The following is a 26880-nucleotide window of genomic DNA, read 5'->3' as shown; positions in this document are numbered from 1 at the left end:
TTATCTAAGTGTCTAATAACAGGGTGGCTACTGAGGTTAAGCAAGTAGTAATCAAATGGTCATGTGATTCTAAAATGGCAGCCCCCGTGAGGAGACCCTCTCCATGTAAAATAAAACAGCTTTTATAAGGTTACTGTTATGACTGGAGTCTTCATCTTCATTAATATAGCATTTCATTTATCATTTGAATTTTGGTAGGAAAAAACTTCCCCACACATATTCAGGTACAAATTTACAAAACATTGGACTGTTGGTCAGAACAACATATAGTGAGAAAGTGTTAGAGTTTAGCAATATAATCAGCACTTAGGTCAACCGTTGTAGTTAATAAATGTGTTATATAAATAAATGTGACTGACTGACTGATATAATAACATTTGAGTAAGATTGTAAGAAATTGCCTGCCAGCTCTATGTATTAAGTGTGGGGTTGACCGTTCCCAGCTGAAACTAATTCAATACATTTGTATTGAAAGCCTCATTATTTTGCCATCATTACGTCACTTTTGCCATTAATGTGTTTTAAGGATTTTATATGAATAAAATGGATCCACTCCCACAAAACTACAAATATTTTCCCGCGTTTAGGGACGCACTTATTTTACGATGACATCATTGCATTGGGTTTCGACTCCACCCACTTTGACTTTACCCGCGTTCCACACGAAATATCACCCAATACGGTGCTCAGAAACTGAATATGTAATGCATCACCTAGATTGACACCCCCAAGCACCAGACACGCCAATCATTTAATCTCACTCAGAGTCGCCAGCCAATCAGCGGCAGCAAGAGAACACATAACCAGCCAATCGCGTACCTCCGCTCATGCGTGACACCGGCTTTCATTTGCTCGGCTCTGAGCTGGTGTGCTTTCTCTTTCTAAATCCGACAGCGATGGCGGAGCAGCAACAGTTCTATCTCTTACTGAGCAACCTGATGAGCCCTGACAACAACGTCAGGAAACAATCAGAGGTATGACATTCGTTTAGGTGTGGATTTATGGCGGGAAATGCTACGGATCTGTCACGGTTTTTAGCCCGCGCCGGTCAGCTGCGCTCCGGCCCAGCACACGTGTGAAGCGCGCGCTAATTCTGTTATGCGTGTCCGATTCATTTTAGCGAATCGATTCGTTTAAGTGAACCGAATCACTGTTTGCGCTGTAGCACTGTTCATCTAGTAGATTGTTGTTAACTAAATTAACGCTATGATTTCCAGTGTTAACATTTTGACTAGTCAATTAAACAAAAATCACACCATTGTCATTCATTTTCTGTCGGGAGCTTTACAAATGCTTGGTGAATCGGTTCGATCGAACGAGTCGTTTGGGCGCGCTACGTATCATCGTGGCCTAACCAGTGCTGTAAGCGTTTTACACATGGCATATATCACGCCTATTTGCTGTGTCGGTTCCTGAACGACCTGTTTGTTAGTTATTTTCATAACTTAATCGATGGTTTTATCGCCGTATTCTTGCCGCGGTCACAGTGACGCTGCTAACCCGGGGCAGGTGTCACTCCGCTCGGCTTGAGCTTCTCAAACAGGCCGTTGAATGTCTATTTATGTGATATGTTCAGCTGTTGTGTGTTTTTAGTGCTAAATTCGCTATATTAGCGTCATATTTCGCTAACTGTCCGTCAGGTTGTCAAACGCTTGACAACATGAACTAAATCCATAGTTTTATATTTTCACCTGATAATACAAGTTTATGTACGGTGGCCTGTAATAGGCAAGCCACAAGATTAAACTACACTTCTTAGAATTATAATGAATATTTAACTGCTCTTTATCGTCTTGTATTTCAGCAATTAAACAGTAACTTTACACTGAGGGGAGCTTATCACAAAAGATGTCCGTTCTTACTGTCATGTCATGGAAAAACTTTGAGTTTGAGTCAGGGATGTTTATTTTCAGCAGCTGTAGTTACCTTATCAATGAGTTAAACCTTCCATGCAAAAGTGGGGTTAAGGAACCTCCTGGATTTTGCGGGAAATTCCAAATTTCCCGCCAATACTTGGCTCCCTGGTGGCACATGATATCAGAATCTTTTGTTCAGAGCTTCTTTAGCTGCACTAAATCCAGACTTGTCCGTGTGGTCATTGGTAGAGGTAGACCGATATATCGGTTTTGCCGATTAATTGGTGCCGATAGTTTTTTCATTTAGTCATTTCACAATAAGAGTCCCCAGTGTTTTGGTCTTGTTTATGCTTAAAAGTCCCATATTATGCATATTTTTTTTCTTCTTCTGGTTATTATTGGGATTTTGGTTGTACAAAATACTGCATCTGAGATTTTATACATTTTGAACTGTCTTTACCCGCCATATTAAAGAAAGAATAAGAAATGTCTTTTCCAAATCGATTCATAGAAATGTCAAACTGTTGGCCAATTAATCTGTTATCGGCTTTTCCCACCACCTTAGATATCGGTATCGGCAAAATCCACTATCGGTCGACCTCTAGCCATTCGGTCTTATCACGCTCATCGGTCAGCACTTTTATTACGGACAATGCGTGTCCAGCACACTAAGGGTGCTTTCACGCTAGCACATTGGTGCGAACCAGAGTTCGAATGACGCCAAAGTTCGGTTTGTTTGGGTAATGTGAACGCTGTTTTCCGAACTCGGGTGCGCACCTGCGAACCGTACCGGAGTCCACTTGAAAAGGTGGTCTGGGGGTATGGTTCATGTGAACTCTGGTGTGGTTCGCTGCTAATATGTATGCAGTCGTACCAAATCGCAGAAGTGAACTCTTATTGGTGACGTATAATTCGTGTCTTTGCAGGCTCCCGATCGCAATTATGGTTTAATGAATTTCCAGCACCCTTATACTCAGTGGAATCTGACTCATTCACAGCTTGACCAGGGCAAACTAGACCCCCAGACATCAGCTTTAAAGTTATTATTTTTTTATTTTTTTAAGAACCAATGTTAGAATTCCTCTCTTTGAGTACAGCTGTGTGCCACTAGGCATTCCATTCATACTATGCATAACCAAGTCCATTTTTCACTTGAAAACTGACTCCAAGAATCTCTGACTCATGCAAAATATTTCCGGATTAAAAATATGCAACTTGTTATTGGGTGTTGCCTTTAAAGTGGCACTGTCCTAATAACGAAAACTGAGTGTCTTTAAAAATGCAACTAATATCTTTTTGTCTTTGATTGTCTAGGAAACTTATGACACCATCCCCGGCCAGACAAAGATCACATTTTTACTGCAGGCCATCCGGGATGCATCTGCCGCTGAGGAGGTACGTAAAAGTCTGTTTGCCGTCGTCTGTGCGGTAATTGTTTAGACAGTTTATTTTAAACCATCAGAAAAGCATGAAGTGCTTTCTTTACGTAGTCCACAGCTCTCTATGTTGTGAGTAAATATTTCGCGTATGCGACTAAATTTCGCTATGCGACTAAAATATATCCGTTATTAGCCACTGGCTAGTACATAATATTCAGATTTCACGTGCCAGTGGTTGAGTTGTGTAGTGGCAAATCACAGACATCCTTTTACTGAACAAGAAGCTAGCGATTTTAAGAAGCTGGACTTGTCTGAAGGAAGTTGACCTTATTTGGCTGCAGCGGGTCCTGAGCAGTCGTCGATCGCGGTGTCACCATCGCTTTAGTTGAGCCGTGTTATGCCATAGTTACATTTACGTTGCATTTAACCACGTCAAATCTAATTTTGGGTGAACTTTTCCATGGACTGTTTTCAAAACATTCTCCGTTTTGCAGTTTGGCCACAGAGCAGTAATGTGCCTGTTCGATGTCTGTTAGAAGGTTAAAGTGTTGCAAAACCAGAGCGCTTGTACAAATATTTATTGTACAAGTTCTCCAATTAAAATCTACAAGCAAGTCATTATGCTAGTAAAAGTTTCCTTTTGGCTCTGTGTCCAAAGACACGATCATGTCTCTTCATATCCTCTGTTATTTACAGTCGTCGATCAAAAAGAAATATAAATGAGTCACATTGCATGGATGAGGTAAAAACCTCTGTGTGCTGCACTCATTCAACCGTAAACACTTGCTAGCGGAAGCTCGCATAAACTTTCTCTTAAAGAGACAGTACCAATTTAGTGCTTGTTATACATATCAATATAAACACAATGTAAATCATGCAAGTGCATATAAACAAACATGTAACAATGTAATAAGTATGAAATATATTTACTTAAACACTTATTAAAGAGTATAACAAATAGGCTCTTGCAGCATCTATGCTGGGTTTTGGTAAAAAAAAAAAGAAATTGCATTGTAGTTTTGGTATAGTAAATTATTTTAGTAAAATATGTAATTGTTGTGTAATTCAATTTTAATTATTAGGTTCCAACCTTGTGAATATTTTGTTAATGTGTATGTAATTTCCAACAGTGACAACAGTTTGTATCATTAAAAATGCAATTTCATGACATAAATTAACAAAATGAAAGTTAACACTTCTGTTAACCAGCCAAGCATAAATTGTTATTGCCCGATGTAAATAATTGCAAAATGGCCAAATATCGGCCGTACCGATTAATCGGTCTAACACTAGTCTCCATACCGTCTACCTTGGGTGTGCTCTTGTCTTGTAGTGTTTGAGAGGTCTTCTGTAGTAGTGATGGATCGATATATCTGCCAGGCCAAAAAATCTGCTGATATTTGGCCATTTTGACACATTTCTGACTCTCTGGTCATTAAAAATCCCAGGACACTTCTCAAAGTTCTGGACAAATTCCCCCCATTGACCCTTCTCAATCATGGCCTCCTAATAATCCCCATCCATTAATTGGCTCTATAACTCTCCTCTCTCCTCTCCACCAATAGCTGGTGTGTGGTGAGTGTACTGGTGCACTATGGCTGCCATCGCATCATCCAGGTGGATGCTGCACACTGGTGGTGGTGGTTGAGGAGAGTCCCGTTCACTGTGTAAAGCGCTTTGAGTGTAGTGTCAGAAAAGCTCTATATAAATGTAATGTTCACGTTCATTTTGGGAATTTATTTTTAATTTTTTTCCCCAATCGGCATCAGCTGATAGATTTGTCCATGGATAGTCTAAACTTTTGGTGTCCTTTTATAGTTTATGCAAATTTGAGTATTGCATACATTTTTTACTTTTAGAAATTGTGGACGTCTGATTTGCTGTTGTTAAAGACCCTGTGAAATCAAAATGAAAGGTTTGCTGCTTTTAGTCCATATCTGTTAGCTTTAGGGTCATCTTTTCAGAAGATATAAGCATTTAAATGCTGCAGTCTCGCTCTTTCGGCTAGAAAGACACAGTCAAATCATGACGTCAAACTGTACTAGAGAAACTTTGTCCAATCAAATGCGTTCTAGAACGAGAAGGCACCCGCCCCATTAATCTGCTCGCCGCACATGGCTGTGTTTTCACCTGTGCTGATGGTTCCTTTGCAGGGCACTTCAGGGAGAGCACAACTCATGTTGTGGGATCTTTCCAAACAGAATTTCCAATAATCACTCTAGAAGTGTTAAAACCCTTACTTAGAAATTGCATCTCTAAATATATTCCCTTTTAAAACTAAAATGAATTGGTGTCCTGTGCTCAACATGCTATTCACGCAGGTTAAGCAGATGGCAGCCGTGCTGTTGCGTCGACTGCTGTCCTCGTCTTTCGACGAGGTTTACCCCAGCTTGAGTGTCGAAGTGCAGACGGCCGTGAAGACTGAGCTGCTCGCTGGAATCCTGTCAGAAGCTTCCGCCAACATCCGCAAAAAGGTCTGCGACATCGCTGCTGAGCTCGCTCGCAATCTCATCGGTAAGTTAACGACTCGTAACATCTCGACATCGTTTGTTGCACGCTGGAGAAGTGAACAAATGTCTTCTGTTTCTCAAGATGACGATGGAAACAATCAGTGGCCTGAAGTCCTGAAGTTCCTGTTTGATTCGGTGAACTCGCAGGACGTCGCCCTCAGAGAAGCGGCACTGCACGTTTTCTGGTGGGCAAGTTTTTAATGCTTAAAGCAGAACAACTGTGCAATTCTCAAATTCTGGTGATATTCACAATATATTTGCAATGTTGGTGGAATTAAATGGATGGCCAAATTACAAATTTAAATCACTAAATACATAATTTAATTTGTTAAACTATAATATCCTTGACGTAATATCACTAAATCTATAAATGTCCCTTGTTTCATTTCAGCTCTAGTTTGTCCATTTTCATTTGGGCATTTTTTTATTTGTGTTTTCTTTTTAAGCTTGAGCTTTATGATTTTAATTGAGTAATTTGGCCATGCATAAAAATTAAGCAATGTCAGGATTATCACAAATCTCAGTTGCCTCCGCGTCGGAGACAGTCAATCCGTGCATCTTATCACGTGGCTTGAGCGCATTACCGCGGTGACATAGCATGAAGCTTCCACACGCGCTGTTCTCCGCGGCATCCACACACAACTCGCCACGTGCCCCACCGAGAGCGAGAACCACATTATAGCGACCACGAGGAGGTTACCCCATGTGACTCTACCCACCTTAGCAACCGGGCCAATTTGGTTGCTTAGGAGACCTGACTGGAGTCACTCAGCACGCCCTGGATTCGAACTCGCGACTCCAGGGGTGGTAGTCAGCGTCTTTGCCCCCTGTTGCAAGGTTTTAAATGTTGTTTTAATTTGGCAGTTTCCTTAAGATTAGACTAGTTCCTTCGATGATCATTCATTAAATTGCAACTTGCAAGAATGGTAACGTTAAGACTGATATCACCCTTGAGCCATTTCAGAACAAATGGATAAATATCTTAAAATTGTCAAAAGGTGAGTTTCTTTTTGAGTGGTTTGTTTCTGTTGCTTTCAGGAATTTCCCTGGTATCTTTGGTAATCAGCAACAGCATTACCTGGAGGTGATCAAACGCATGTTGGTGCAGTGCATGCAAGATCAAGACAACCCACAGGTCAGTCTGGTTCAAAAGCTTCCTCATTTTCAAAAGAAAAGCTCTAATGCTTTACATAATGCTTATTCCTTTCGTTTTCAGATTCAGACCCTGGCTGCACGTGCAGCTGCGTCCTTCGTCCTGTCCAATGAGGGCAACACGGCGCTTTTGAAACACTTTTCAGACCTTCTTCCGGGCATCCTGCAGGTGAAGAGCTCTTCAAACCTCTAATACTTCAACACTGATTAATAGTTGTCTAGTCAAAGAGTACAGTTCTGTTGCACAATTTTAAGTTTAATTCACCCTTCATACACTATATTGCCAAAAGTATTCGCTCACCCATCCAAATAATTGAATTCAGGTGTTCCAATCACTTCCATGGCCACAGGTGTATAAAATGAAGCACCTAGGCATGCAGACTGCTTCTATAAACATTTGTGAAAGAATGGGCCGCTCTCAGGAGCTCAGTGAATTCCAGCGTGGTACTGTGATAGGATGCCACCTGTGCAACAAGTCCAGTCGTGAAATTTCCTCGCTACTAAATATTCCACAGTCAACTGTCAGTGGTATTATAACAAAGTGGAAGCGATTGGGAATGACAGCAACTCAGCCACGAAGGGGAAGGCCACGTAAAATGACAGAGCGGGGTCAGCGGATGCTGAGGCGCATAGTGCGCAGAGGTCGCCAACTTTCTGCAGAGTCAATCGCTACAGACCTCAAGTTCATGTGGCCTTCAGATTAGCTCAAGAACAGTGCGTAGAGAGCTTCATGGAATGGGTTTCCATGGCCGAGCAGCTGCATCCAAGCCATACATCACCAAGTGCAATGCAAAGCATCGGATGCAGTGGTGTAAAGCACGCCGCCACTGGACTCTAGAGCAGTGGAGAGGCGTTCTCTGGAGTGACGAATCACGCTTCTCCATCTGGCAATCTGATGGACGAGTCTGGGTTTGGCGGTTGCCAGGAGAACGGTACTTGTCTGACTGCATTGTGCCAACTGTGCAAGGGGGGATTATGGTGTGGGGTTGTTTTTCAGGAGCTGGGCTTGGCCCCTTAGTTCCAGTGAAAGGAACTCAATGCTTCAGCATACCAAGAGATTTTGGACAATTCCATGCTCCCAACTTTGTGGGAACAGTTTGGGGATGGCCCCTTCCTGTTCCAACATGACTGCACACCAGTGCACAAAGCAAGGTCCATAAAGACATGGATGAGCGAGTTTGGTGTGGAAGAACTTGACTGGCCTGCACAGAGTCCTGACCTCAACCCGATAGAGCACCTTTGGGATGAATTAGAGCGAAGACTGCGAGCCAGGCCTTCTCGTCCAACATCAGTGTCTGACCTCACAAATGCGCTTCTGGAAGAATGGTCAAAAATTCCCATAAACACACTCCTAAACCTTGTGGAAATCCTTCCCAGAATAGTTGAAGCTGTTATAGCTGCAAAGGGTGGGCCGACGTCATATTAAACCCTATGGATTAAGAATGGGATGTCACTTAAGTTCATATGCGTCTAAAGGCAGATGAGCGAATACTTTTGGCAATTTAGTGTATATGGTGCACGTTTTCTATTCAGTCATATTAATTCATAATGTTAGTCATTGAAGAACTGCTCTAAAATAGTGCACTAAAACTAGAGCCATTTTGAAAAATTCCCATCAGGCGGTGAATGAATCCTGTTATCGTGGCGATGACTCTGTGCTGAAGTCGTTGGTGGAGATTGCGGACACGGCACCTAAATACTTGAGACCCAACCTGGAGGCCACACTCCAGCTCAGCCTAAAGGTACGTGTAAACATTATCTCGACTAGTTTACCTTCAGATAATAAGATACTTCAGATTTAGTTCTTAAGTTGTGCCTGGTGGTTCCTTGAGACGGCTCATCCGTGCTGATACTTGAGGTTATATTTGACAGGCACATATTGATCTCTGTGATTAATGCTTGGAAGCTGCCGATTTCATGCGTCTTCCATAGCCCGGTTGCAGAGACATGACATTAATTTTGTCATGGGTATATTAGCATGTTAAGTTTAAAAGGTTTTCTCATGTGATGTGAAAGTTCACGCAAGAATCGCAGCCAGTCGGTGTATAATTGATGTGTACTATAGAGCGAAAATGTCTGGTTCTGGAAGTAAAAATCCCATTTATTTTCTCCATTTGTCAAATTGATTGGATTAGATCTACACTACCCATGATCCTGAAGAGAAATATCCACCAATCAGAGAATCGCTGCAAACAAAGTGCACCAGAAGAGCTCTGCAGTGCTCCCATAATGCACTGTGAATGACACAATAGAGTTGCTCTCCCTACGCTCTCAAAATACTTGTGTATTTGTATATATCTGAATATTTTGCTGTAAACTTTAAATTTTCTATACTTATAATCAACAGCTTTTATAGTTGAACTTTTCATCGCTTTTAATTCAATTACATCATTCGCAATGCTTAATGAGATTGTAGTTCATTCCCTCGTTAAAGACGTTAAGTACACAGTCTTGTACCTTTTTGTCTTTTTGTGTGATTTTCAAATACTGTGCTTCAAAGTTTGTAATGGTGTGATTCACCTCCAGAGCTGGTTGGTTTGGTTCATGGCTTACAACTCTTATGGAGGATTTTATGTAATCCATATGGAAGAAATGAATGGGCAATATTTTGTTATTGTCAAGCCTGGTTAGTGCAGTGTTAGGTTTACGTTTATCAGTTGATCAAACTGTTAGGTTTATGTATTTATTGTGGATTAAACTTTAAGAAGTGCGCCACTGAACATGGAAAAAGTCATTTAAACTTTTGTAAAATCACAATTCCATAATGCAAAACTAAAGTAGTCTGCATTGGTTTTAAAATGTCTTATTGCACCAATAGACTCTTATGACGATAACAAAAAGGTTAACAAAGTTAATCCAAATATGGTTGAGTTTTTAGTAAAAATGGGTCTTAAACATCTCATTCTGTTTTATTTTTATTTTAACCTGGTTTTCGCCATGAAAATTGCCATAGAAGCTGGCATGGTGTTAAGAAACATACAATGGTTAAATGTAAACGTCAATGGCTGAAAATAGTCCACAATGTCAACATTTGTTAATATTAGCTTAAACTCTAATATTAAACATGACTAAATATCAATAAACCTGTGTCTGGACAATAATTGAAATGGTACAGTCCTACAGCTGAAAGCTGTTAAATTGTCAGATTAGTTTTTTTTTTGAATATGACGCTGAGAAATATATATATTTTTTTATATATATATATATATATATATATATATATATAAGAAATAACACTACAAGATATTACCAATGCACTAACAATATTTCAGTTGAAAAACCTTGTTGAATAAAACCTTGTCAAATTGTCCAGTAATAGTATTTTGAGGATTGCACCGTCTGAGCTGCAGAAGCTAAAGAGCTGAACACTGAAAAACTGAACTGCGTAGTGGGTTAATCACCTTTTTTATTTTAAGTTTTCTCGTATTTGACATTTCGAAGAATATTCTGGGTTCAATAGAAGTTAAGCTTAATCTACAGCATTTGTGGCATATTGATTCACAAATTAATTTTGACCTACCCCTCTTTAAAAAAATAAATTAAAAAAAGCAAAAATCTGGGTTACAGTGCAGCACTTATAATGATCTGTAAACATTAAAATACTCACTGTTTTAAAAGTATAGCCACGATGTGAACAATATGCGTGTTAACGTGATTTTAGTGATAAAATCACTACTAACCTTTTCTATGTAAAGTTATAGCCAATTTTTCAACTTTGTTGCCATGATGTCAACCCAAAAAAAGACTATTTAACCAACTTTACAGATCAAATAATACATGAGTTTTAACAAGAATTAATGTGTGCTTTTATAAAATAAGCTAAACATTTCTGCCTATTTTTTTTTTTAAACCCTCAAAAAATAAATGCCTCACTAAAACCTCGATTTTTGCTTTTTAAAAAAAAAAAAGAAAAGAAAAGAGGGATGAGTTGAAATGATTTATTTGTGGTAATTAACATTATGCCTCAAATGCTATTGATTGAACTTGTATTTTTTTTTAAAAACCGTAAATTCCTTTAATCTATCAACTAGAAGTTGACCGATAGTGGATTTAGCTAATTACAGATAACTAAGGTGGTAGAAAAGTCCGATAACGATTAATCAGCTGATAATTTTTGCGATTGATATAGAATGTTAAAATAATGTATGTGCTGACGAGGCATGATTATCATAATTTTGCCCTCGCTTTAATTTAAAACACTTGGTTATCTAATAAAGAAAAATATGTATTGATGTAAAGATGAAAAATATGGATTATAATTGACTATTCAAAGATATAAATGCATTTATACGCCGCAAAGCCCCACGCATCGTCAGTGAGGCTGCTTTTATACTGTAGAATCAAGCCGTTCTATCTGTAGAGGAACACACAAAAAACAACTATTGGCATAGATTTTAGTAGATAACAGATTGTTTCAAAAAGCAACTAATCTGCCCTGATATATCGGTCTATTTCTGTCAACAACATTAATATAATATTAGCACTTACATCAGCACAGACAATGAAGCGAATCAACTATGACACCGATTAATCGGTAAAACAGATATATCGGTCTACCTCCAACAACATTAATATAATATTAGCACTTACATCTGCACAGACAATGAAGCGAATCAACTATGACACCGATTAATCGGTAAAACAGATATATCGGTCTACCTCCAACAACATTAATATAATATCACCACTTACATCTGCACAGACAATGAAGCGAATCAACAACTATTGACACCGATTAATCGGTAAAACAGATATATCGGTCTACCTCCAACAACATTAATATAATATTAGCACTTACATCTGCACAGACAATGAAGCGAATCAACTATTGACACCGATTAATCGGTAAAACAGATATATCGGTCTACCTCCAACAACATTAATATAATATCACCACTTACATCTGCACAGACAATGAAGCGAATCAACAACTATTGACACCGATTAATCGGTAAAACAGATATATCGGTCTACCTCCAACAACATTAATATAATATTAGCACTTACATCAGCACAGACAATGAAGCGAATCATCAACTATTGAGACCGATTAATCGGTAAAACCGATATATCGGTCTACCTCCAACATTAATATAATATCACCACTTACATCTGCACAGACAATGAAGCGAATGCACAACTGAGCTTGTACCAAGTTGTGTGCTAGATGTGTAGTCAGTGCCGTAACAATGCGCTACTTGGCGCAAAAACCTGAATAATATGTCTGTAGCATGAAAAATCAACAATATTTTAAGGATCAAATACTTATTAAATGCCATTGTTTCATCAATTTATTTTTTTAAGTTTTATAAATTTTCAATGATTTATTAGTTGATACATTTACGCGCACATCACTGCGGTGGGGCGGTTATTACAGGGATCCTAGCAGCCCTATTTATTGTTGGATTTGCGAAGACTTTCCAAGAATAAGTCGTTATGGTCTGGTTAAATTAAGTTTCTCTCTCGTTGACCGCAGCTGTGTGCAGACACAAACCTGACAAACATGCAGAGGCAGCTGGCACTGGAGGTGATCGTCACGCTGTCTGAAACTGCTGCTGCCATGCTCAGAAAACACACCAACATAGTCGCTCAGAGCGGTGAGAATACAGCATCTACTGATAACTATTTAATTGGATTTGTTGTTCCAACAAGTATTTGACAATGTTTTTTGGGAATGTTTGTTCAGTGCCACAGATGTTGAGTATGATGGTGGATCTGGAGGATGAGGAGGACTGGGCCATGGCTGATGAACTAGAAGATGATGACTTCGACAGGTCAGTTGAACTTCAGTTTAGGCTGTTTAAAGGAACGCTTAAACCAAGAATAAAGTTCTTAAAGCTTTGAGGAAAATTCAACACTTTTGTGCTCTCTATAATGGGTTGTTCAGTAATGCAGTGGCAGGTGAGAGCGCGCTGGACAGAATTGCCTGTGGTCTCGGAGGAAAGATCGTCCTTCCCATGATCAAACAACACATCATGCAAATGTTACAGAACCGTAAGTACATGCATTCTCATCATCTGTTCTTGTAGAACAAACGTGAACGCTTGGGTTTCTTTTTAGAGTTTCGTAAACGTTAATTTACCACGTTTTCTTGCAGCTGATTGGAAGTACAGGCACGCTGGTCTCATGGCGCTGTCTGCTATCGGTGAGGGCTGTCATCAACAGATGGAGGCCATTCTAAACGAGATCATCAGCTTTGTTTTGCTTTTCTGTCAAGATCCGGTAAGAACATCCGGTTTTTCAGCAGGGTTCGTACAAGGTCACGTAGCACCTGTTACTTTTGGCAGCGCTGTTCAGAATGGGCCAATCACAATCCGTTGTTACTGAAGGATTTCAAATATATTTTATAGGTACTGCTGTGGAGGATTTAACAAGTATGAATCCTTGCAACTATCAGTGTTAATTACAAATCACCCTCCAGAGTGAAAGAAATGAGATGTAAAACATTCTGAGATTTGAATGCAGATCAATGGAGGATTCAGTTTTGTAGCGCCCCCTTGTGTAAAGACAGCTTTGTCTCGCAGAATAGGTTATTTCTGACAACATTTGGGTCAATATCAAAATATGTCCCTTGACTAAAAAAAAAAGTAATAAAAGCTTTCAAATAGCCACATAAAATTAAATTAAAAGGTATCATTCTATAACCTAACTTTTAATAATATGAAATGGCTTGACTCTGTTTTATAGAAAATATATTTGAAAATGTCAATTGCCTGAAACAAATCCTTGTCCACTTCTATGACATGTAAAGTTATTTACATATTTATTTTGTACTTATTTTTAATGCAAGCATTAGTGCGAAGCCGAACAAGTTTGCAAAAAAGCAAAACAAAATTACTAATAATTTAAAGAATGTTTGTCCATTAATTTCATGGCATTGGTTTTATCAGTCAAAAATATATATATTTTTTTAATTATACAAAGTGTAGAAAAGAATTAAGGTCAAAGTTCAGAGGCTGCTTAAATATGCATATAGTGGTTTTTTTTTTTTTTTTTTTTTTTTTCAGCATGTTAAAAAGTTATTAATTCACACGGTGTCATACCCCATTTAACCCTCATTAGTGTAACTTCGTTCTTAAATCATAATTAAATGATAAAGAACAACAGCCAAGTTGTCCTTTATGAATAAAATTAATGTCAACATGTTAAACATTTTCCCTCAGCGTTTATGGGGAAGAACTGAACGGAAAATTTCAATATTTTGTAAGTTGGAAAGTCAACATCTTTTTAGACTGACCCATTTGCAATTTGGGTCATTCCTCACATAAATCTGTTGTGACTTTGGAAAACATGAGTCATATGGACTGCTGATTACAGACCCAGCGAAGTGCGTTTTAAGGGTGCACACTACAATGGCACATCAGTTTAGTCATGAATGAACCAAGAATTGTTACTGTGAGAATATGTAGTTAAAGATGCACATTGAGGTATGTTATACTTGTAGTAAGTGGTGTTTTATGGCAATAAATTAACTGAATGAATAAAATATCATTATTTAAAATGAACAAATAAAGAATTCGTTTTAATGACATCTTGAGCATAGTCTTTGAAAACAAATAAAATGTGCTTAAAGTCCTTGATTTTAACTTGGAAGCATCTGCACAAACCCTGATTAAAGCACACTTTCATTTTTGATAGCCATGTTTGAGCACGCTAAACTTTGCCTCTTTCCAAACTCTTCAGCACCCTAGAGTTCGCTATGCCGCGTGCAACGCGGTTGGACAGATGGCCACCGATTTTGCCCCGACTTTCCAGAAGAAGTTCCACGACAAGGTATTTCCTCAGTTTACATTGCAAAAATGGAATAAGAATATTGAATTCTCAAGTAAATAAATTAATCTGTTAACTTTTGGATCCCATGTGATATTTGCTTTTGCAAATGTTTTGCATTCAGTTTTAATTGGGGCTGTCAGCGATTTAACCGTTTTATTGAATTGCATGGTATGTGGATGAAGTTTTTGCTGAGAAAAGCCCCCAAAACGAAGTCATTATTGCAGCAGAATAGGGCTGGTCAATTTAATAGATTTTGCTGACTATATAAAATTAAGCAATATCACTCCTTTTATTTGGCCGCTTAATTTCCTAAAGAGGGCATCACTTAAACTCGTTTCACGATCCTTCAGGGCTGCACAATGAATCAAAATAACATTAGAATCGCGATGTAGTCAAATGTCAATATTAAAGTCAAATACACCGACACTGCAGTGCACTTTCAGTGTTCTGCCAAAAGAAAAGCTCCAGTTGTAATAAGTGACAAATGCATTACTATTGTGTAAATCAGCTAATCCTCAAAATAAAAGCAATAATTGTTCAGTATTATATTGTAGTAATGAACTCCACTGGGTCCCACAATTGTAATTCAGTATTATATAATATTAAAATACCAAAAGGTGAATAAGGGTAGTTAATTTACAAAAATATATTTTGGGAAAATGCTTTTTATTAGGCTAAAATGTCTCTATCTATGGGTGCTTATAAATGAAATGTAATCAGCAAAAGGGTGTCTAAACAAATTAAAGCTTTCATCAAATGAAAGTAGAACAAAGTGCCTTTACAGAACCTCACAGCACAATGCAAAACACATTGCAGTTATATTTGTCAAATAACGTGCTGCACAACCGACGTTCAGAGATATCTCTTAGATTTATTTACTATCATTATTGTGAATATTGCATAAGTGTACCCCCCATTTAAATCAAGCTTTTATTTTGGAGTTTTTGATGGTAAATTTTCACCTCAAGATAAGCTGTTTACTACATGGCCAATTGTGAATTATTACCGTTTGGCCGATTGTTTCTTAAGGACGCGAGGGCACCTAGAATCACCTGCTTGCATGTGAGGTGTCTGAGACATGTAAATGACCAATCAATAATAGACCAGTGTGTAACAGTTTCATTTAAACAGTCTGCATATCAAAGCCACGATAGGATGCGTTTGAGCTCAATGTTAGTGTTCGTGCATTTCTCTCCTCAACAGTTCCCTGTAACTTCCCTGTAATATACTGTCCGCAAATATGCGGATACCTCGTTTAAATGGATATAATTTGCGAAAATCCAGCCTTTTCTTCCCAACAGCTGGAATGAAAACTTCAGGATCAAAAGGTCCTGTAATTCACAAATCATGATGGTCAGTCTGTGACAATCCAAGCAGGCAATCCAGCCTGTATAAATTGCATGAGCACGTAGGTGCAACTTCAAAGTGTGCTATAATAAATGTCATATTCACTATGCACTGTATTTACAATTGATTTGATTTGGTCTTGTGAAAAAAGGGATTACTAATGCGCACATGCCATCCATGGTTGCTGGACTGTGTAAACTGTTGTTTTCTTCATGTAAATAAATTGCTAAAATTTGACTAAACAGAAATCAGAAGCAACTGCTATCTACCATTTTAAAATACAATATTTTTTAAAGTTTTGTGTGATTGAGTTGATAGTGTTGAATAAGAGGTGGTTTTTTTTTTTTTGTTTTTTTTTTTTTAGCAATTTAATGTTTGTTATTTACTATATTAAATTGTGACATTATCGGCCACCCTGCTCTCTGGATATTGGAATTGGCCATTAAAAACAAACAAACAAAAAAACAAATCGGTCGACCATTAGTGTGTGCTTTGCACTTCAAAATGAATGAGCGCTCTGCTCTGTCATCTGCTACACACACAGGGCGCTTGATGCTCATGATGTGTTTTTAGCATAAGTGGCAAGCTTCACACGTTCACTTAGAAGTGCACAGTACATGCAGACTATGTTTAAAACGCAGGCTTTTCGGTGTAGTAATCACACCAAGGCGTATCACGATTTTTGTGATTTTAAATGTGCAATTAAACATTCATTTGTCAAAAAATGCCACATTTTCTGTATTCTGTTTTCATGATTGTATTCTGCAATTCTGTCAGTGTTTTCTGCATCACAGCCATAGTTTTAATTTTGTCAGTCTAGCAATTCAAAACTAATTGAAATGCATGATAATGCTGATTAATTGCTATTATTTGCACATCAGTATTTGCTGAGAATAGCCCACAAATTAAAATAAGACATTGCTTCACTCGTCTGCCATAATATTGAAACATTACAAAGTTAATGCATAAATGCATTCCGGTCCCATCACGTCTCATTGTGCATCTTTCATGTAGGTGATCTCCGCACTTCTTCAGACGATGGAAGATCAGACGAATCCTCGCGTTCAGGCCCACGCAGCGGCCGCTCTCATTAACTTCACAGAGGACTGTCCCAAAAGCCTCCTCGTCCCCTACCTAGACAGCCTAGTCCAACATCTGCATGTCATCATGGTCGCCAAACTCCAGGAGGTACCGCTTGACTCAAATTTATTGTTTTGGTTTTAGGCAGTTTGCATTTTCTTCTGGGAACTGCATTTACTCCATGTTTTTTCCCCTTCTGTTAGGTGAACAAAGTAAACGTGGTGAGAATGTTTTCTGAATTGGGGTCTATTTAAATTGAATTTTGAAATGAATTCACTTTCATTCTCTAAATTTGGCCTTGAACTGAAATTCAGTTGACCCTCAATTCAGTTCTGTTTTTTTTTTTTTTACTCTTGCCAAAATAGTGTAAAATATCCATATTGGTATCCTTGGTGTGACTACTTGACATGCATGTTGTGTTAAACTGTTGGTTTCTATGTTGACTTAATTTTGATTTCTTCTAGTTGATCCAGAAAGGAACCAAACTGGTGCTGGAGCAGGTCGTGACCTCCATCGCCTCAGTGGCTGACACTGCAGAAGAGAAGTTTGTACCGTACTACGACCTCTTCATGCCTTCCCTCAAACACATCGTAGAAAACGCTGTTCAAAAAGAGCTCCGCCTTCTCAGAGGAAAGACCATCGAATGCATCAGTTTAATTGGCCTGGCTGTTGGCAAAGAGAAGGTGGGGTTTTAATGGGAACAAAAACTTCCCAGTCCACCCAGACCAATCGCAACCCATGAACTGGATAACATGCGATCATCAATGTTTTAACATCCACTTATGTGTTGTTCAACAGCTTGGCGGCTGTACTTTTTAGGAAGCCACTGGTTATAAATGTAGTTTTGTCATTTAGGGTTTTTTATTTTTAGGCAGTAAGTGGTAGAGGTCTCTTTGTGGCTTAAAATGAATCCCGACACAGTGGGTCCCGACTCGTACCATCCAGTTTTAAGCCTGACCCAAACCCTAAATTGCTCCCACTCTTTATAATTTTTTCCTCTGTGGTAAGTAGATTTGTTGCAATAGGCTATATTTTATGCAAGCATCGTAGGCAACATTTGTAACCGTAAATGTACACCGTTTTAACAAGGGACAGCGGCCCATCAGCACACCAGAGCAGATGGAAAAAAAAACATTGACTTTACGTTTATCAAGCACTGAAACTTTGCTTGGTGCCGAACAATCTGGAATCATGTAACGATGTAACTGTCACATTTAGTCTTTGCAGCCTGAACTACTTCAGAACGTCGATTCTTTGTGACCCTACAAAAAAATGTGTTAATTTATTTCCCGCCAAACAGTTTAGGGTTAGATCGGCTATTGTGTAGCTTTTACCCATATTTAATGAAAATTCTATATTGCTTTAAATGTTGCAGTTCTGCGATGCTCTGAGGTCTGATGATTGTTTCTTTTTTTTCTTTTTCGTAGTTCATGCCAGACGCGTCAGCAGTGATGCAGCTGCTTTTGAAAACACAGACTGATTTCAACGACCTGGAAGATGACGACCCACAGGTCAGCAGATGTCCAATCAGATAAAGAGTCTCGTTTCTAGGGGGTCTGGGTAGCTCAAGTAAAGACACTGACTACCACACCTGGAGTCGCAAGTTCGAATCCAGGGTGTGCTGAGTGACTCCAGTCAGGCTTCCTAAGCAACAAATTGACCTGGTTGCTAGGGTGGGTAGAGTCACATGGGGTAACCTCCTCGTGGTCACTATAATGTGGTTCTCTCTCTCGATGGGGCGTATGGCGAGTTGTGCGTGGATGCCGCGGAGAATAGCGTGAAGCCTCCACGTAATAAGATGCGTGGATTGACGGTCTCAGACGCGGAGGCAACTGAGATTCGTCCTCCGCCACCCAGATTGAGGCGAGTCACTACACCACCACGAGGACCTAGAGCGCATTGGGAATTGGGCATGTCAAATTGGGGAGAAAGAAAGAGTCCCGTTTCTAAACGAGTGCATCTCTTATGATATTGAACTTCTCTTGTACCTTCAGATCTCCTACATGATCTCGGCGTGGGCTCGCATGTGTAAGATCCTGGGGAAGGAGTTTCAGCAGTATCTTCCTGTGGTGATGGGGCCTCTCATGAAGACCGCCTCCATCAAACCTGAAGTGGCTCTCCTCGATAGTAAGACACTTAACTCTAGCACTGCTTGGTTATTAATCATATATGATTTTAACACTTGCTCCTTCAGCTCAGGACATGGAGAGCATGTCTGAAGATGATGGCTGGGAGTTTGTCAATCTCGGAGATCAGCAGAGTTTTGGTATTAAGACTGCCGGGCTGGAGGAGAAGGCCACAGCCTGCCAGATGCTGGTGAGAAGGCCCAACATATAGTGGTTTTTAAATTGGTGGAATTGTAAATTCATTGATTTACTTGATTGCAATGTGTTTCTGGCTGTTTTCCTCAGGTTTGTTATGCTAAAGAACTCAAGGAGGGTTTTGTTGAGTACACAGAACAAGTTGTGAAGCTGATGGTTCCTCTGCTGAAATTCTATTTTCATGATGATATCCTTTAATATATACATTTTTCAATAACCGATGTTGATATTTAGGGAAGACAGCAGTGTTTTACACAATTTACATTTTATGCTATTTTCAAGAGATATTGTGCTTTATCCATTGAGGATATTTTAGATCCGATCTCAAAATAAACCGATAGTGTCATTACTGTTATGGGATTTTCCAAAATCACTAAACCAAGATCTAAATGATCAATTGTAACTCCTTGAGCTTTCAAGTTACGTGCACCAAACTTGGCACAGACCTTCAGACTGTACGGAGATAAGTTGCCATGTATTTTCAAACTGATCGGAATTACGGTTTTCACACAGCGGATGATTAAATCTGGGAAAAGTCCCATAGACTTGCATTAACTGAATATTCAAACAGGCCAAGACTATTCAAACTCACACTGTCAAAAATTAGATTGTAAACAAACCCACACAAGGCCTTTTGATCTGCTTTAATTTAATCTCTCTCTCTCTCGCTCGCTTGCTTTTCAAACTACCAACTTTAAACACTGTTTTATTTCACCTGTCTAGTTAAACATGATTTAAAAATTGGCTTGTTCCTTAATGTGGTGTTCTCCACGTGTGCGAGTAGCGGCGGCCGAGTCCATGCCTCTGCTGTTGGAGTGTGCTCGCGTCAGAGGACCAGACTACCTCACTCAGATGTGGCACTTCATGTGTGATGCGCTCATCAAAGCCATCGGAACCGAACCTGACTCTGATGTGCTGTCGGAAATCATGCACTCATTCGCCAAGGTAAATGGAGCTTAACCGTCCTATTCTGATCGAGGACCGCTTTTTTTTTTTTTTTTTCTTCAAAGAAATAACATTTCTTCCCTGATGTAAAAACAGTATAATTATATTAAATTAACTTTTGTGATTTAAAAAAAAAATCTTATTTGCATATGCAAGTTAATGGTAAAAACAAGGAATTGTATGCAAATAAGCACATTTATTTAAATTGTTTCAACTACGTTTTTATCATAGTGAAGAAAATGAGAACGTGTCATGTATTTGTCAGATTGCTGCCATCTGGTGAAAAAAGAAAACATGATTTGAAAATCATGTAATGACAGTAATAGCCAGTAGATGTCTCCAGTGTTCTGTGCAGCCGCCTACTGTTTAGTAATTCTAAATGTTATCAAGTTATGCATTTAGATTTGCATTTTAGATATATATTTAGACAATATAAAACTATATTGTTAAAGTTTAGTTTTTTTTTTTAATACTGTTTTGAAGTTTTTGCTATGTCACATTATGCTCGGTCAAACCTGACCTGGTTTTTTCAAAGAGAAGGGAAAAAAATTATTACCAATCATTTTTTCAAATATCAAAGTTTAATAACTCAAAGTAAATTTAATGTCAAGAAAATGTTTGTTTTGCACTTTGCATGTTATAAAGTCTCACCCTCTTTTTCTGAAATGGTTTTGCGTGCCCTCGCAATAAATTTACCATGGTTTTACTAGAGTAACCATATATTAACCATGATAATCATAGTGAAACCATAGTGATAATACAGAAAAACGAAAACTATGGTAATAAAAATCATGGTGTATCATGGTTTTACTATGCAAATACTATAGTTTAACTGGTTTTACGAAGTGTGGTAACGCTTTAAAATAAGGTTACATTTTAGTTAACATGAAGTAACAATGAATAATACTTTTACAGCATTAATATTGGTTAATGTTCATTTCAACATGTACTAGCATTACGTTTTGTTAACATTAATGCACTAGTATGAACTAACACAATAAATAATTGTTAGTTATTAACTAACATTAACAAATATTAATAAATGATGTAAAAATATATTGTTCATTGAATGATACCTAATGCATTTACTAATGTTAATAAATGTAACCATTTAATAAATCTGCTGCCAATGTTGTAGACTAGTAACCATAAAAACATGTTTTTACAATAGTCAAGTTGTAGTAACTTTGAAAAGTAGCCATGGTTTAATACAGTATATTGTATCCATATAGTAACCATGGTTTTAGCCTACTATAGATTAACCAAAGTTAATCTTGTGGTTACTATAGTTTTACTACAGACACCATGGTACTTATGGTACTTATCGAGTCCACGTTTATTTTTGGTGTTCAGATGGCTAGTGGATGAAGTCAAAGTCTCGTACCGCTTGGATAAACAAAACCATTTTTATTAAATCTGAGAAATTGATTTCGGTCCAAAATGACTGAACAGAATTGGAAGGTTAAACTAATAATTTAATTACTGTGAAACTAAATGCTTTGATCTGTGTGCTAAATTTGAACATGGCAGGTTTGTGTTTCCGTTAACTACCAATGGTATATGAATATAATAATCATAGTGTTGTGGTGTATATATGAAACACAAATGGAAAAGATACCAAATGGAAAGTGCACAATTTTGAAATTGTGATTGTGTGTATTTAGTAAATGTAATCACTTGATAGTGTATTGAACTGATGGGCGACGGCTGCCTGAATAACGAGCACTTTGAAGAACTGGGCGACATTCTGAAGAGCAAACTAGAGGAGCACTTTAAAAACCAGGAGGTCAGACAAGGTGAGTTTCTCTGACATCTGGAGAGAACACACTTTATTTTTCCCTTTATTTTCATAAATTGCTTAGTTTTGTGGCATTTTTAGACCATTATCTGTTTTCTACAGCCAAACGACAAGATGAAGACTATGACGAGCAGGTTGAGGAAACATTACAAGATGAGGCGAGTAGATCATCCAACGCAAAACACCTTTCCCTGATTTGAAGTGTTTTTCAAGCATTCAGGGGTTGCTTTCACTTGTTTTCTCAATGCATCGATTACTACTCCTGCTGATTTGTATGCATTGATCTAGAAATGAGTTTGAACAGAGAATCATTAGTCGGTTTAAAATGCTAAGAACCTAATTAATTGAGATGAGTTAACTGTTTTTTGGGGGCCTGGGTAGCTCAGCGAGTAAAGACGCTGACTACCACCCATGGAGTCGCGAGTTCGAATCCAGGGCGTGCTGAGTGACTCCAGCCAGGTCTCCTAAGCAACCAAATTGGCCCGGTTGCTAGGGTGGGTAGAGTCACATGGGGTAACCTCATGGTCGCTATAATGTGGTCTCACTCAGTGGGGCACGTGGTGAGTTGTGTGTGGATGCCGCGGAGAATAGCGTAAAGTGCTATGTCTCCATGGTAACGTGCTCAAGTCACGTGATGAGATGCGCGGATTGACGGTCTCAGACGCGGAGGCAACTGAGATTCGTCCTTCGCCACCCGGATTGAGGCGAATCACTACGCCACCACGAGGACTTAGAGCGCATTGGGAATTGGGCATTCCAAATTGGGGAGGGAAAAAAACTTTTTAAATGTATAAAGTTCCTGGAGGGTGCACTCTCACAGCTTTCCCTTCACAGACACATGCTGCACTCTTCCATTGCCCTTTACAGGATCAGTGCGTGGCCTCGACTGAAATAAAATGCTTAAATTATGGGGAAACTTGGCACTATTTTGTTCTACAGAATAACTGTTTAACTGCTATGATTTAGTTTAGGACTTGGCGTGCACAAAATATTTAAGTTAAAGTCTGGTATTGTACTGGTACAAGGTTGCGACAGTCATGGAAAACCTGGAAAAGCAGCTTGAGTTTTGGTCTAGGAAACATGAAAAATTAGTAATTAATCTCCCTGTTTCTTGCCTATGTTTCAGGATGAGAATGACGTCTATATCCTGACCAAAGTGTCAGACATCTTGCATTCAATCTTCAGCAGTTACAGAGAGAAGGTTCTGCCGTGGTTTGAACAGCTGCTGCAGCTCATTGTTAACCTCATTGTAAGGATGAACACATTCCTGGTCTTATTGTGCACGACTAGTTGCACATTTATTCCAAAGAGAGAAATTGTCAATATTTGTACATTTTTGTTTCATGTTGATTTTGAAGTCTGTGTCCATCTAAATGGATTCTCTTTATATTGTGTCCTCTAACAGAACCCGCACAGACCTTGGGCAGACAGACAGTGGGGTTTGTGCATTTTTGATGACATTGTTGAACACTGCAGCCCCTCTTCCTTCAAATACGCCGAGTGCTTCCTGCGGCCCATGATGCAGTTCCTCTGTGACACCAGTCCGGAGGTCAGGCAAGCGGCTGCCTATGGCGTTGGAGTCATGGCACAGTTTGGAGGAGAGAACTACAGGCCTGCCTTCACAGGTATACTTTCTGTTGTGACTAGCGCTTTTGGAGTTTAAAAAGTGGTTTTCTGAATTGAGATGCACACCAGCAAAGTTCTACAAATGGTAGGTTATTACCAGATGCCATTATGCAAATGTGCAGTCATAATTTGTTGTTTCAGAGGCCGTCCCTCTTCTTGTGGGAGTGATCCAGGCTGCAGACTCCCGAGCAAAAGAAAACGCCAACGCCACCGAGAACTGCATCTCTGCTGTGGCCAAAGTCATGAAGTACCGCCCAGAGTGCGTCAACGTCAATGAAATCCTCCCTCATTGGCTGTCCTGGCTGCCACTTAACGAGGATAAAGAGGAAGCCGTCCACACATTTAATTACCTTTGTGACCTTATTGAAAGGTGAGCATCCATTGGCTGTTAAACTCGTTCGGTAGCCAGTTTTGTACATTGAACTATTAAATAACGTTTTTCCCTTTAACAGCAACAATCCAATTGTTCTCGGACCCGACAATGCAAACCTTCCCAAAATTTTCGTCATAATTGCTGATGGTGTCGCAAATGAATCGATCAAAGGTGAAGACGGCTGCAGCAAACGATTGGCCAACGTTATTCGTCAAGTACAAGTAAGTTTTTGTCACTAACATGAATGAACTGGCCAGGCCTGAGTGTTTATAGGCTCACAATGTGTTTGTGATATCAAAGCGTTATTTTGAAAATCGCAGTTAGCTTTGGTGCACTTTTTCTAAAATTGTTCCAGCAGGTTTTTTCCCATGTCTCCTAGTCCCGGGAGTTTTAAGTATGAGAGTAATGTCCAATTCACTAATTCATTGTTCTTTTATTGAATTGGTTTTGTTAGGATTCATTGAGGCAGGGCAAAATAATATTTGGTATTTACCTTTTTATTGATGATAAAATGTTTGTTCTATTATAAAATGTTGTTGGCAAATTGGCAATAGAAATTTAACCTTATCGCAATTATTTGAGTACAATTGTATTTGCAATTTATGTACGTTTTCCTAAAGTCCTATGTAGTAGGGCTGGGCGAATTTATTGAATATTTACGATATTCACAGTGACTTTGCTGGTGATATGAAATTTGTAACTTGATATTCACCGTTGTTATCAGAGCTCATGATTCACTGTTTTCAGCATTCGGGCTTTGTGAAAGTGAAGTGCTGCTGGTTCAAACGTTTGTAACTGCTACAATTTATTTTGCAAATCCAGAAACGTGCCGCAGCATCACAGGAAAAAAAAAAAGTGAGTTTCATTAGATCTATAATGAACATTAAACTGTCCAATACACACTGCACTTTTAGTTTTCTGCCAAAATAAAAGCTCCAGGTGAGGTAAATATGAATATAAAGTAATTCTAACGATATAAACAAATGTAATTTGCATAATATTAATAATACAAATAATAATAAAATTAAGAGTACATAATAAATATATAAAATAAAACAATACTAAAGTTTTTGCACATCCTGTTCATTCACAATGTTTTAGTAAAAATAAAGGTAGGTAAATATTGCTTGATTACTGTATTGTTGTATTGGAGCATGTAAATACATTTTAATAATCTTCTATTTAATTTTATTAAACTTATTTTTTTTTAAATCTAGATTATTTTGGATGGCTACTGATGGTTTAATTTTTTTAAAATACAGAAAATAACATTTTTCCTGAGAGCGAAAATCGGCCAGTCTTTCGTTCAACAACCAAGTAATAAGTGGCGCTCTGCTCGGATTAACGTATTTTTTTTTCTTCCCACAATAAGCAAACGTGAAATGTACGCAGATTTTTGTATGCCTACCTACAGCTAAAAATAGCCTTTTTATACATTACATTTTTGATTCAAAATGGCTAACTTTGATGCATTGCTTTCAGGTTTCTGGTGGACTTTGGACACAGTGTGTATCTGCACTCAACGAGACACAACAGAAGGCCATCCAAGACCTTCTGAACACGGCCTGAGTGAAGCCTTAACCCTCTAAGATAGCCCAGCTACTGAGGACAAAACACTGCACCTGGAATCACACATCTATATTTTCGCCCTTTCCCTGTTTCTGAGCGAAGAACTGTAATGTGACTTGAGTATGTTGGGCCTCTTAATCTCGGAAGTTTTCTCCAACCTACCCAACCATAGGGCCGAGCTTCCAGCGTGTATGTTTCACCTCGAAAAAGGGCCAGCGACTTCACAAACCCTCATCTTGAACGAATTTGGGGGGAGTAGGGATTTAAAACGAAACTAAACAGTCCATCCATAGTAGATCTTTAAGAATTTCTGGTGTAGAAATTGTGCTTTTTCTCCCTTATGAGATTTCATCTCAACTTGCGTGTCTGTTGATCCTAGCGGAAGCTGATTTGGGGGTTGATCCAACTCGGCAAGGGCCGTTTCCTCTGACCCGGAGATGGATCGGACTGAAATGGACTTCGATTGAACTTGAATGCAACGGCGAGCATTATCGCATCTTCAACACTTTGTGTTTTTTTTTTTTGTTTTGTTTTTTACTTTTTTGTGTGTTCAGTGCCGGTCCCAATGGCTGGTTAAGATATTTTGGAGGAATATTTGGGAATGCATCTGATTGCTCCACTTTGCTAATGATGTGTGTGATGGCTAACGGTCTCTCTCATTGGCTCACTCAATCCATGCAATGAAATAAACGGGAAAACCAGGAATATATGAAGGAAATGTGTCTTTGAAACATTTGTGTATGCAATCTTTCATAGTTAATCATTTTACAACACTTTCAGTATTAAAGCTGCAAGACATGATAAACCTTGTTTCAGAATATTCCATTAAACTTTGCATGAAGATGCAGATAAAGTGTGAAGCTGTGTGATCCAATTTCTGTATTTAAATTCAAGTGGTACACCTATCCTGATTCAAAAATATAGTTTTAAGAACAAATCCTTGACTCGCCAGGTTTTTACTTGGAACATGAGTTGTCCAACAAACACCATGATGACCTTTTTTTTTTTCTTTATAAATTTGCATAGATGCTGCAATTACTGCCACAATCTGTGGTAACTAGGGATGCACTATGAAAGTTTTACTAAATTTATAGTATTATATACTGTTGTCCAATGTCTGTGTTTCTTTGCCCACTCAAACGTTTTCTTTG

At 38.6% G+C, this 26880-nt stretch overlaps 1 protein-coding gene and 1 non-coding gene across 3 annotated transcripts; both read left to right on the top strand.

The window, feature by feature from the left end:
* Window positions 1–840: 840 nt before the first annotated feature.
* Window positions 841–26589, top strand: LOC127443834 (importin-5-like). 2 transcript variants are annotated; one of them, XM_051702780.1, is made up of 26 exons: window positions 841–974; window positions 3171–3251; window positions 5557–5749; window positions 5828–5930; window positions 6784–6880; window positions 6962–7066; window positions 8517–8639; window positions 12374–12494; window positions 12584–12671; window positions 12785–12891; window positions 12995–13119; window positions 14581–14670; window positions 17032–17205; window positions 17562–17780; window positions 18525–18608; window positions 19092–19224; window positions 19292–19413; window positions 19509–19605; window positions 20191–20363; window positions 22048–22159; window positions 22264–22319; window positions 23288–23410; window positions 23567–23786; window positions 23929–24157; window positions 24240–24381; window positions 25643–26589. In XM_051702780.1, the coding sequence occupies exons 1-26, from the start codon at window positions 897–899 to the stop codon at window positions 25727–25729; spliced, it is 3282 nt and encodes a 1093-aa protein (XP_051558740.1). In that variant the 5' UTR covers window positions 841–896; the 3' UTR covers window positions 25730–26589. The 2 variants fall into 2 exon arrangements, with proteins under 2 accessions (XP_051558740.1, XP_051558741.1); XM_051702781.1 differs by lacking the exons at window positions 841–974; window positions 5557–5749; window positions 5828–5930 and having other exon boundaries at window positions 3198–3251.
* LOC127444470 (small nucleolar RNA SNORA84) lies at window positions 8712–8848 on the top strand. Its single transcript, XR_007897825.1, has one exon. It is a non-coding gene; the product is annotated as a small nucleolar RNA SNORA84 (small nucleolar RNA).
* Window positions 26590–26880: the final 291 nt, after the last annotated feature.

This window comes from Myxocyprinus asiaticus, chromosome 7, assembly GCF_019703515.2.
Source record: "Myxocyprinus asiaticus isolate MX2 ecotype Aquarium Trade chromosome 7, UBuf_Myxa_2, whole genome shotgun sequence".
NCBI lineage: Eukaryota > Metazoa > Chordata > Actinopteri > Cypriniformes > Catostomidae > Myxocyprinus > Myxocyprinus asiaticus.
This window is presented reverse-complemented; position numbering and strand designations above follow the sequence as displayed.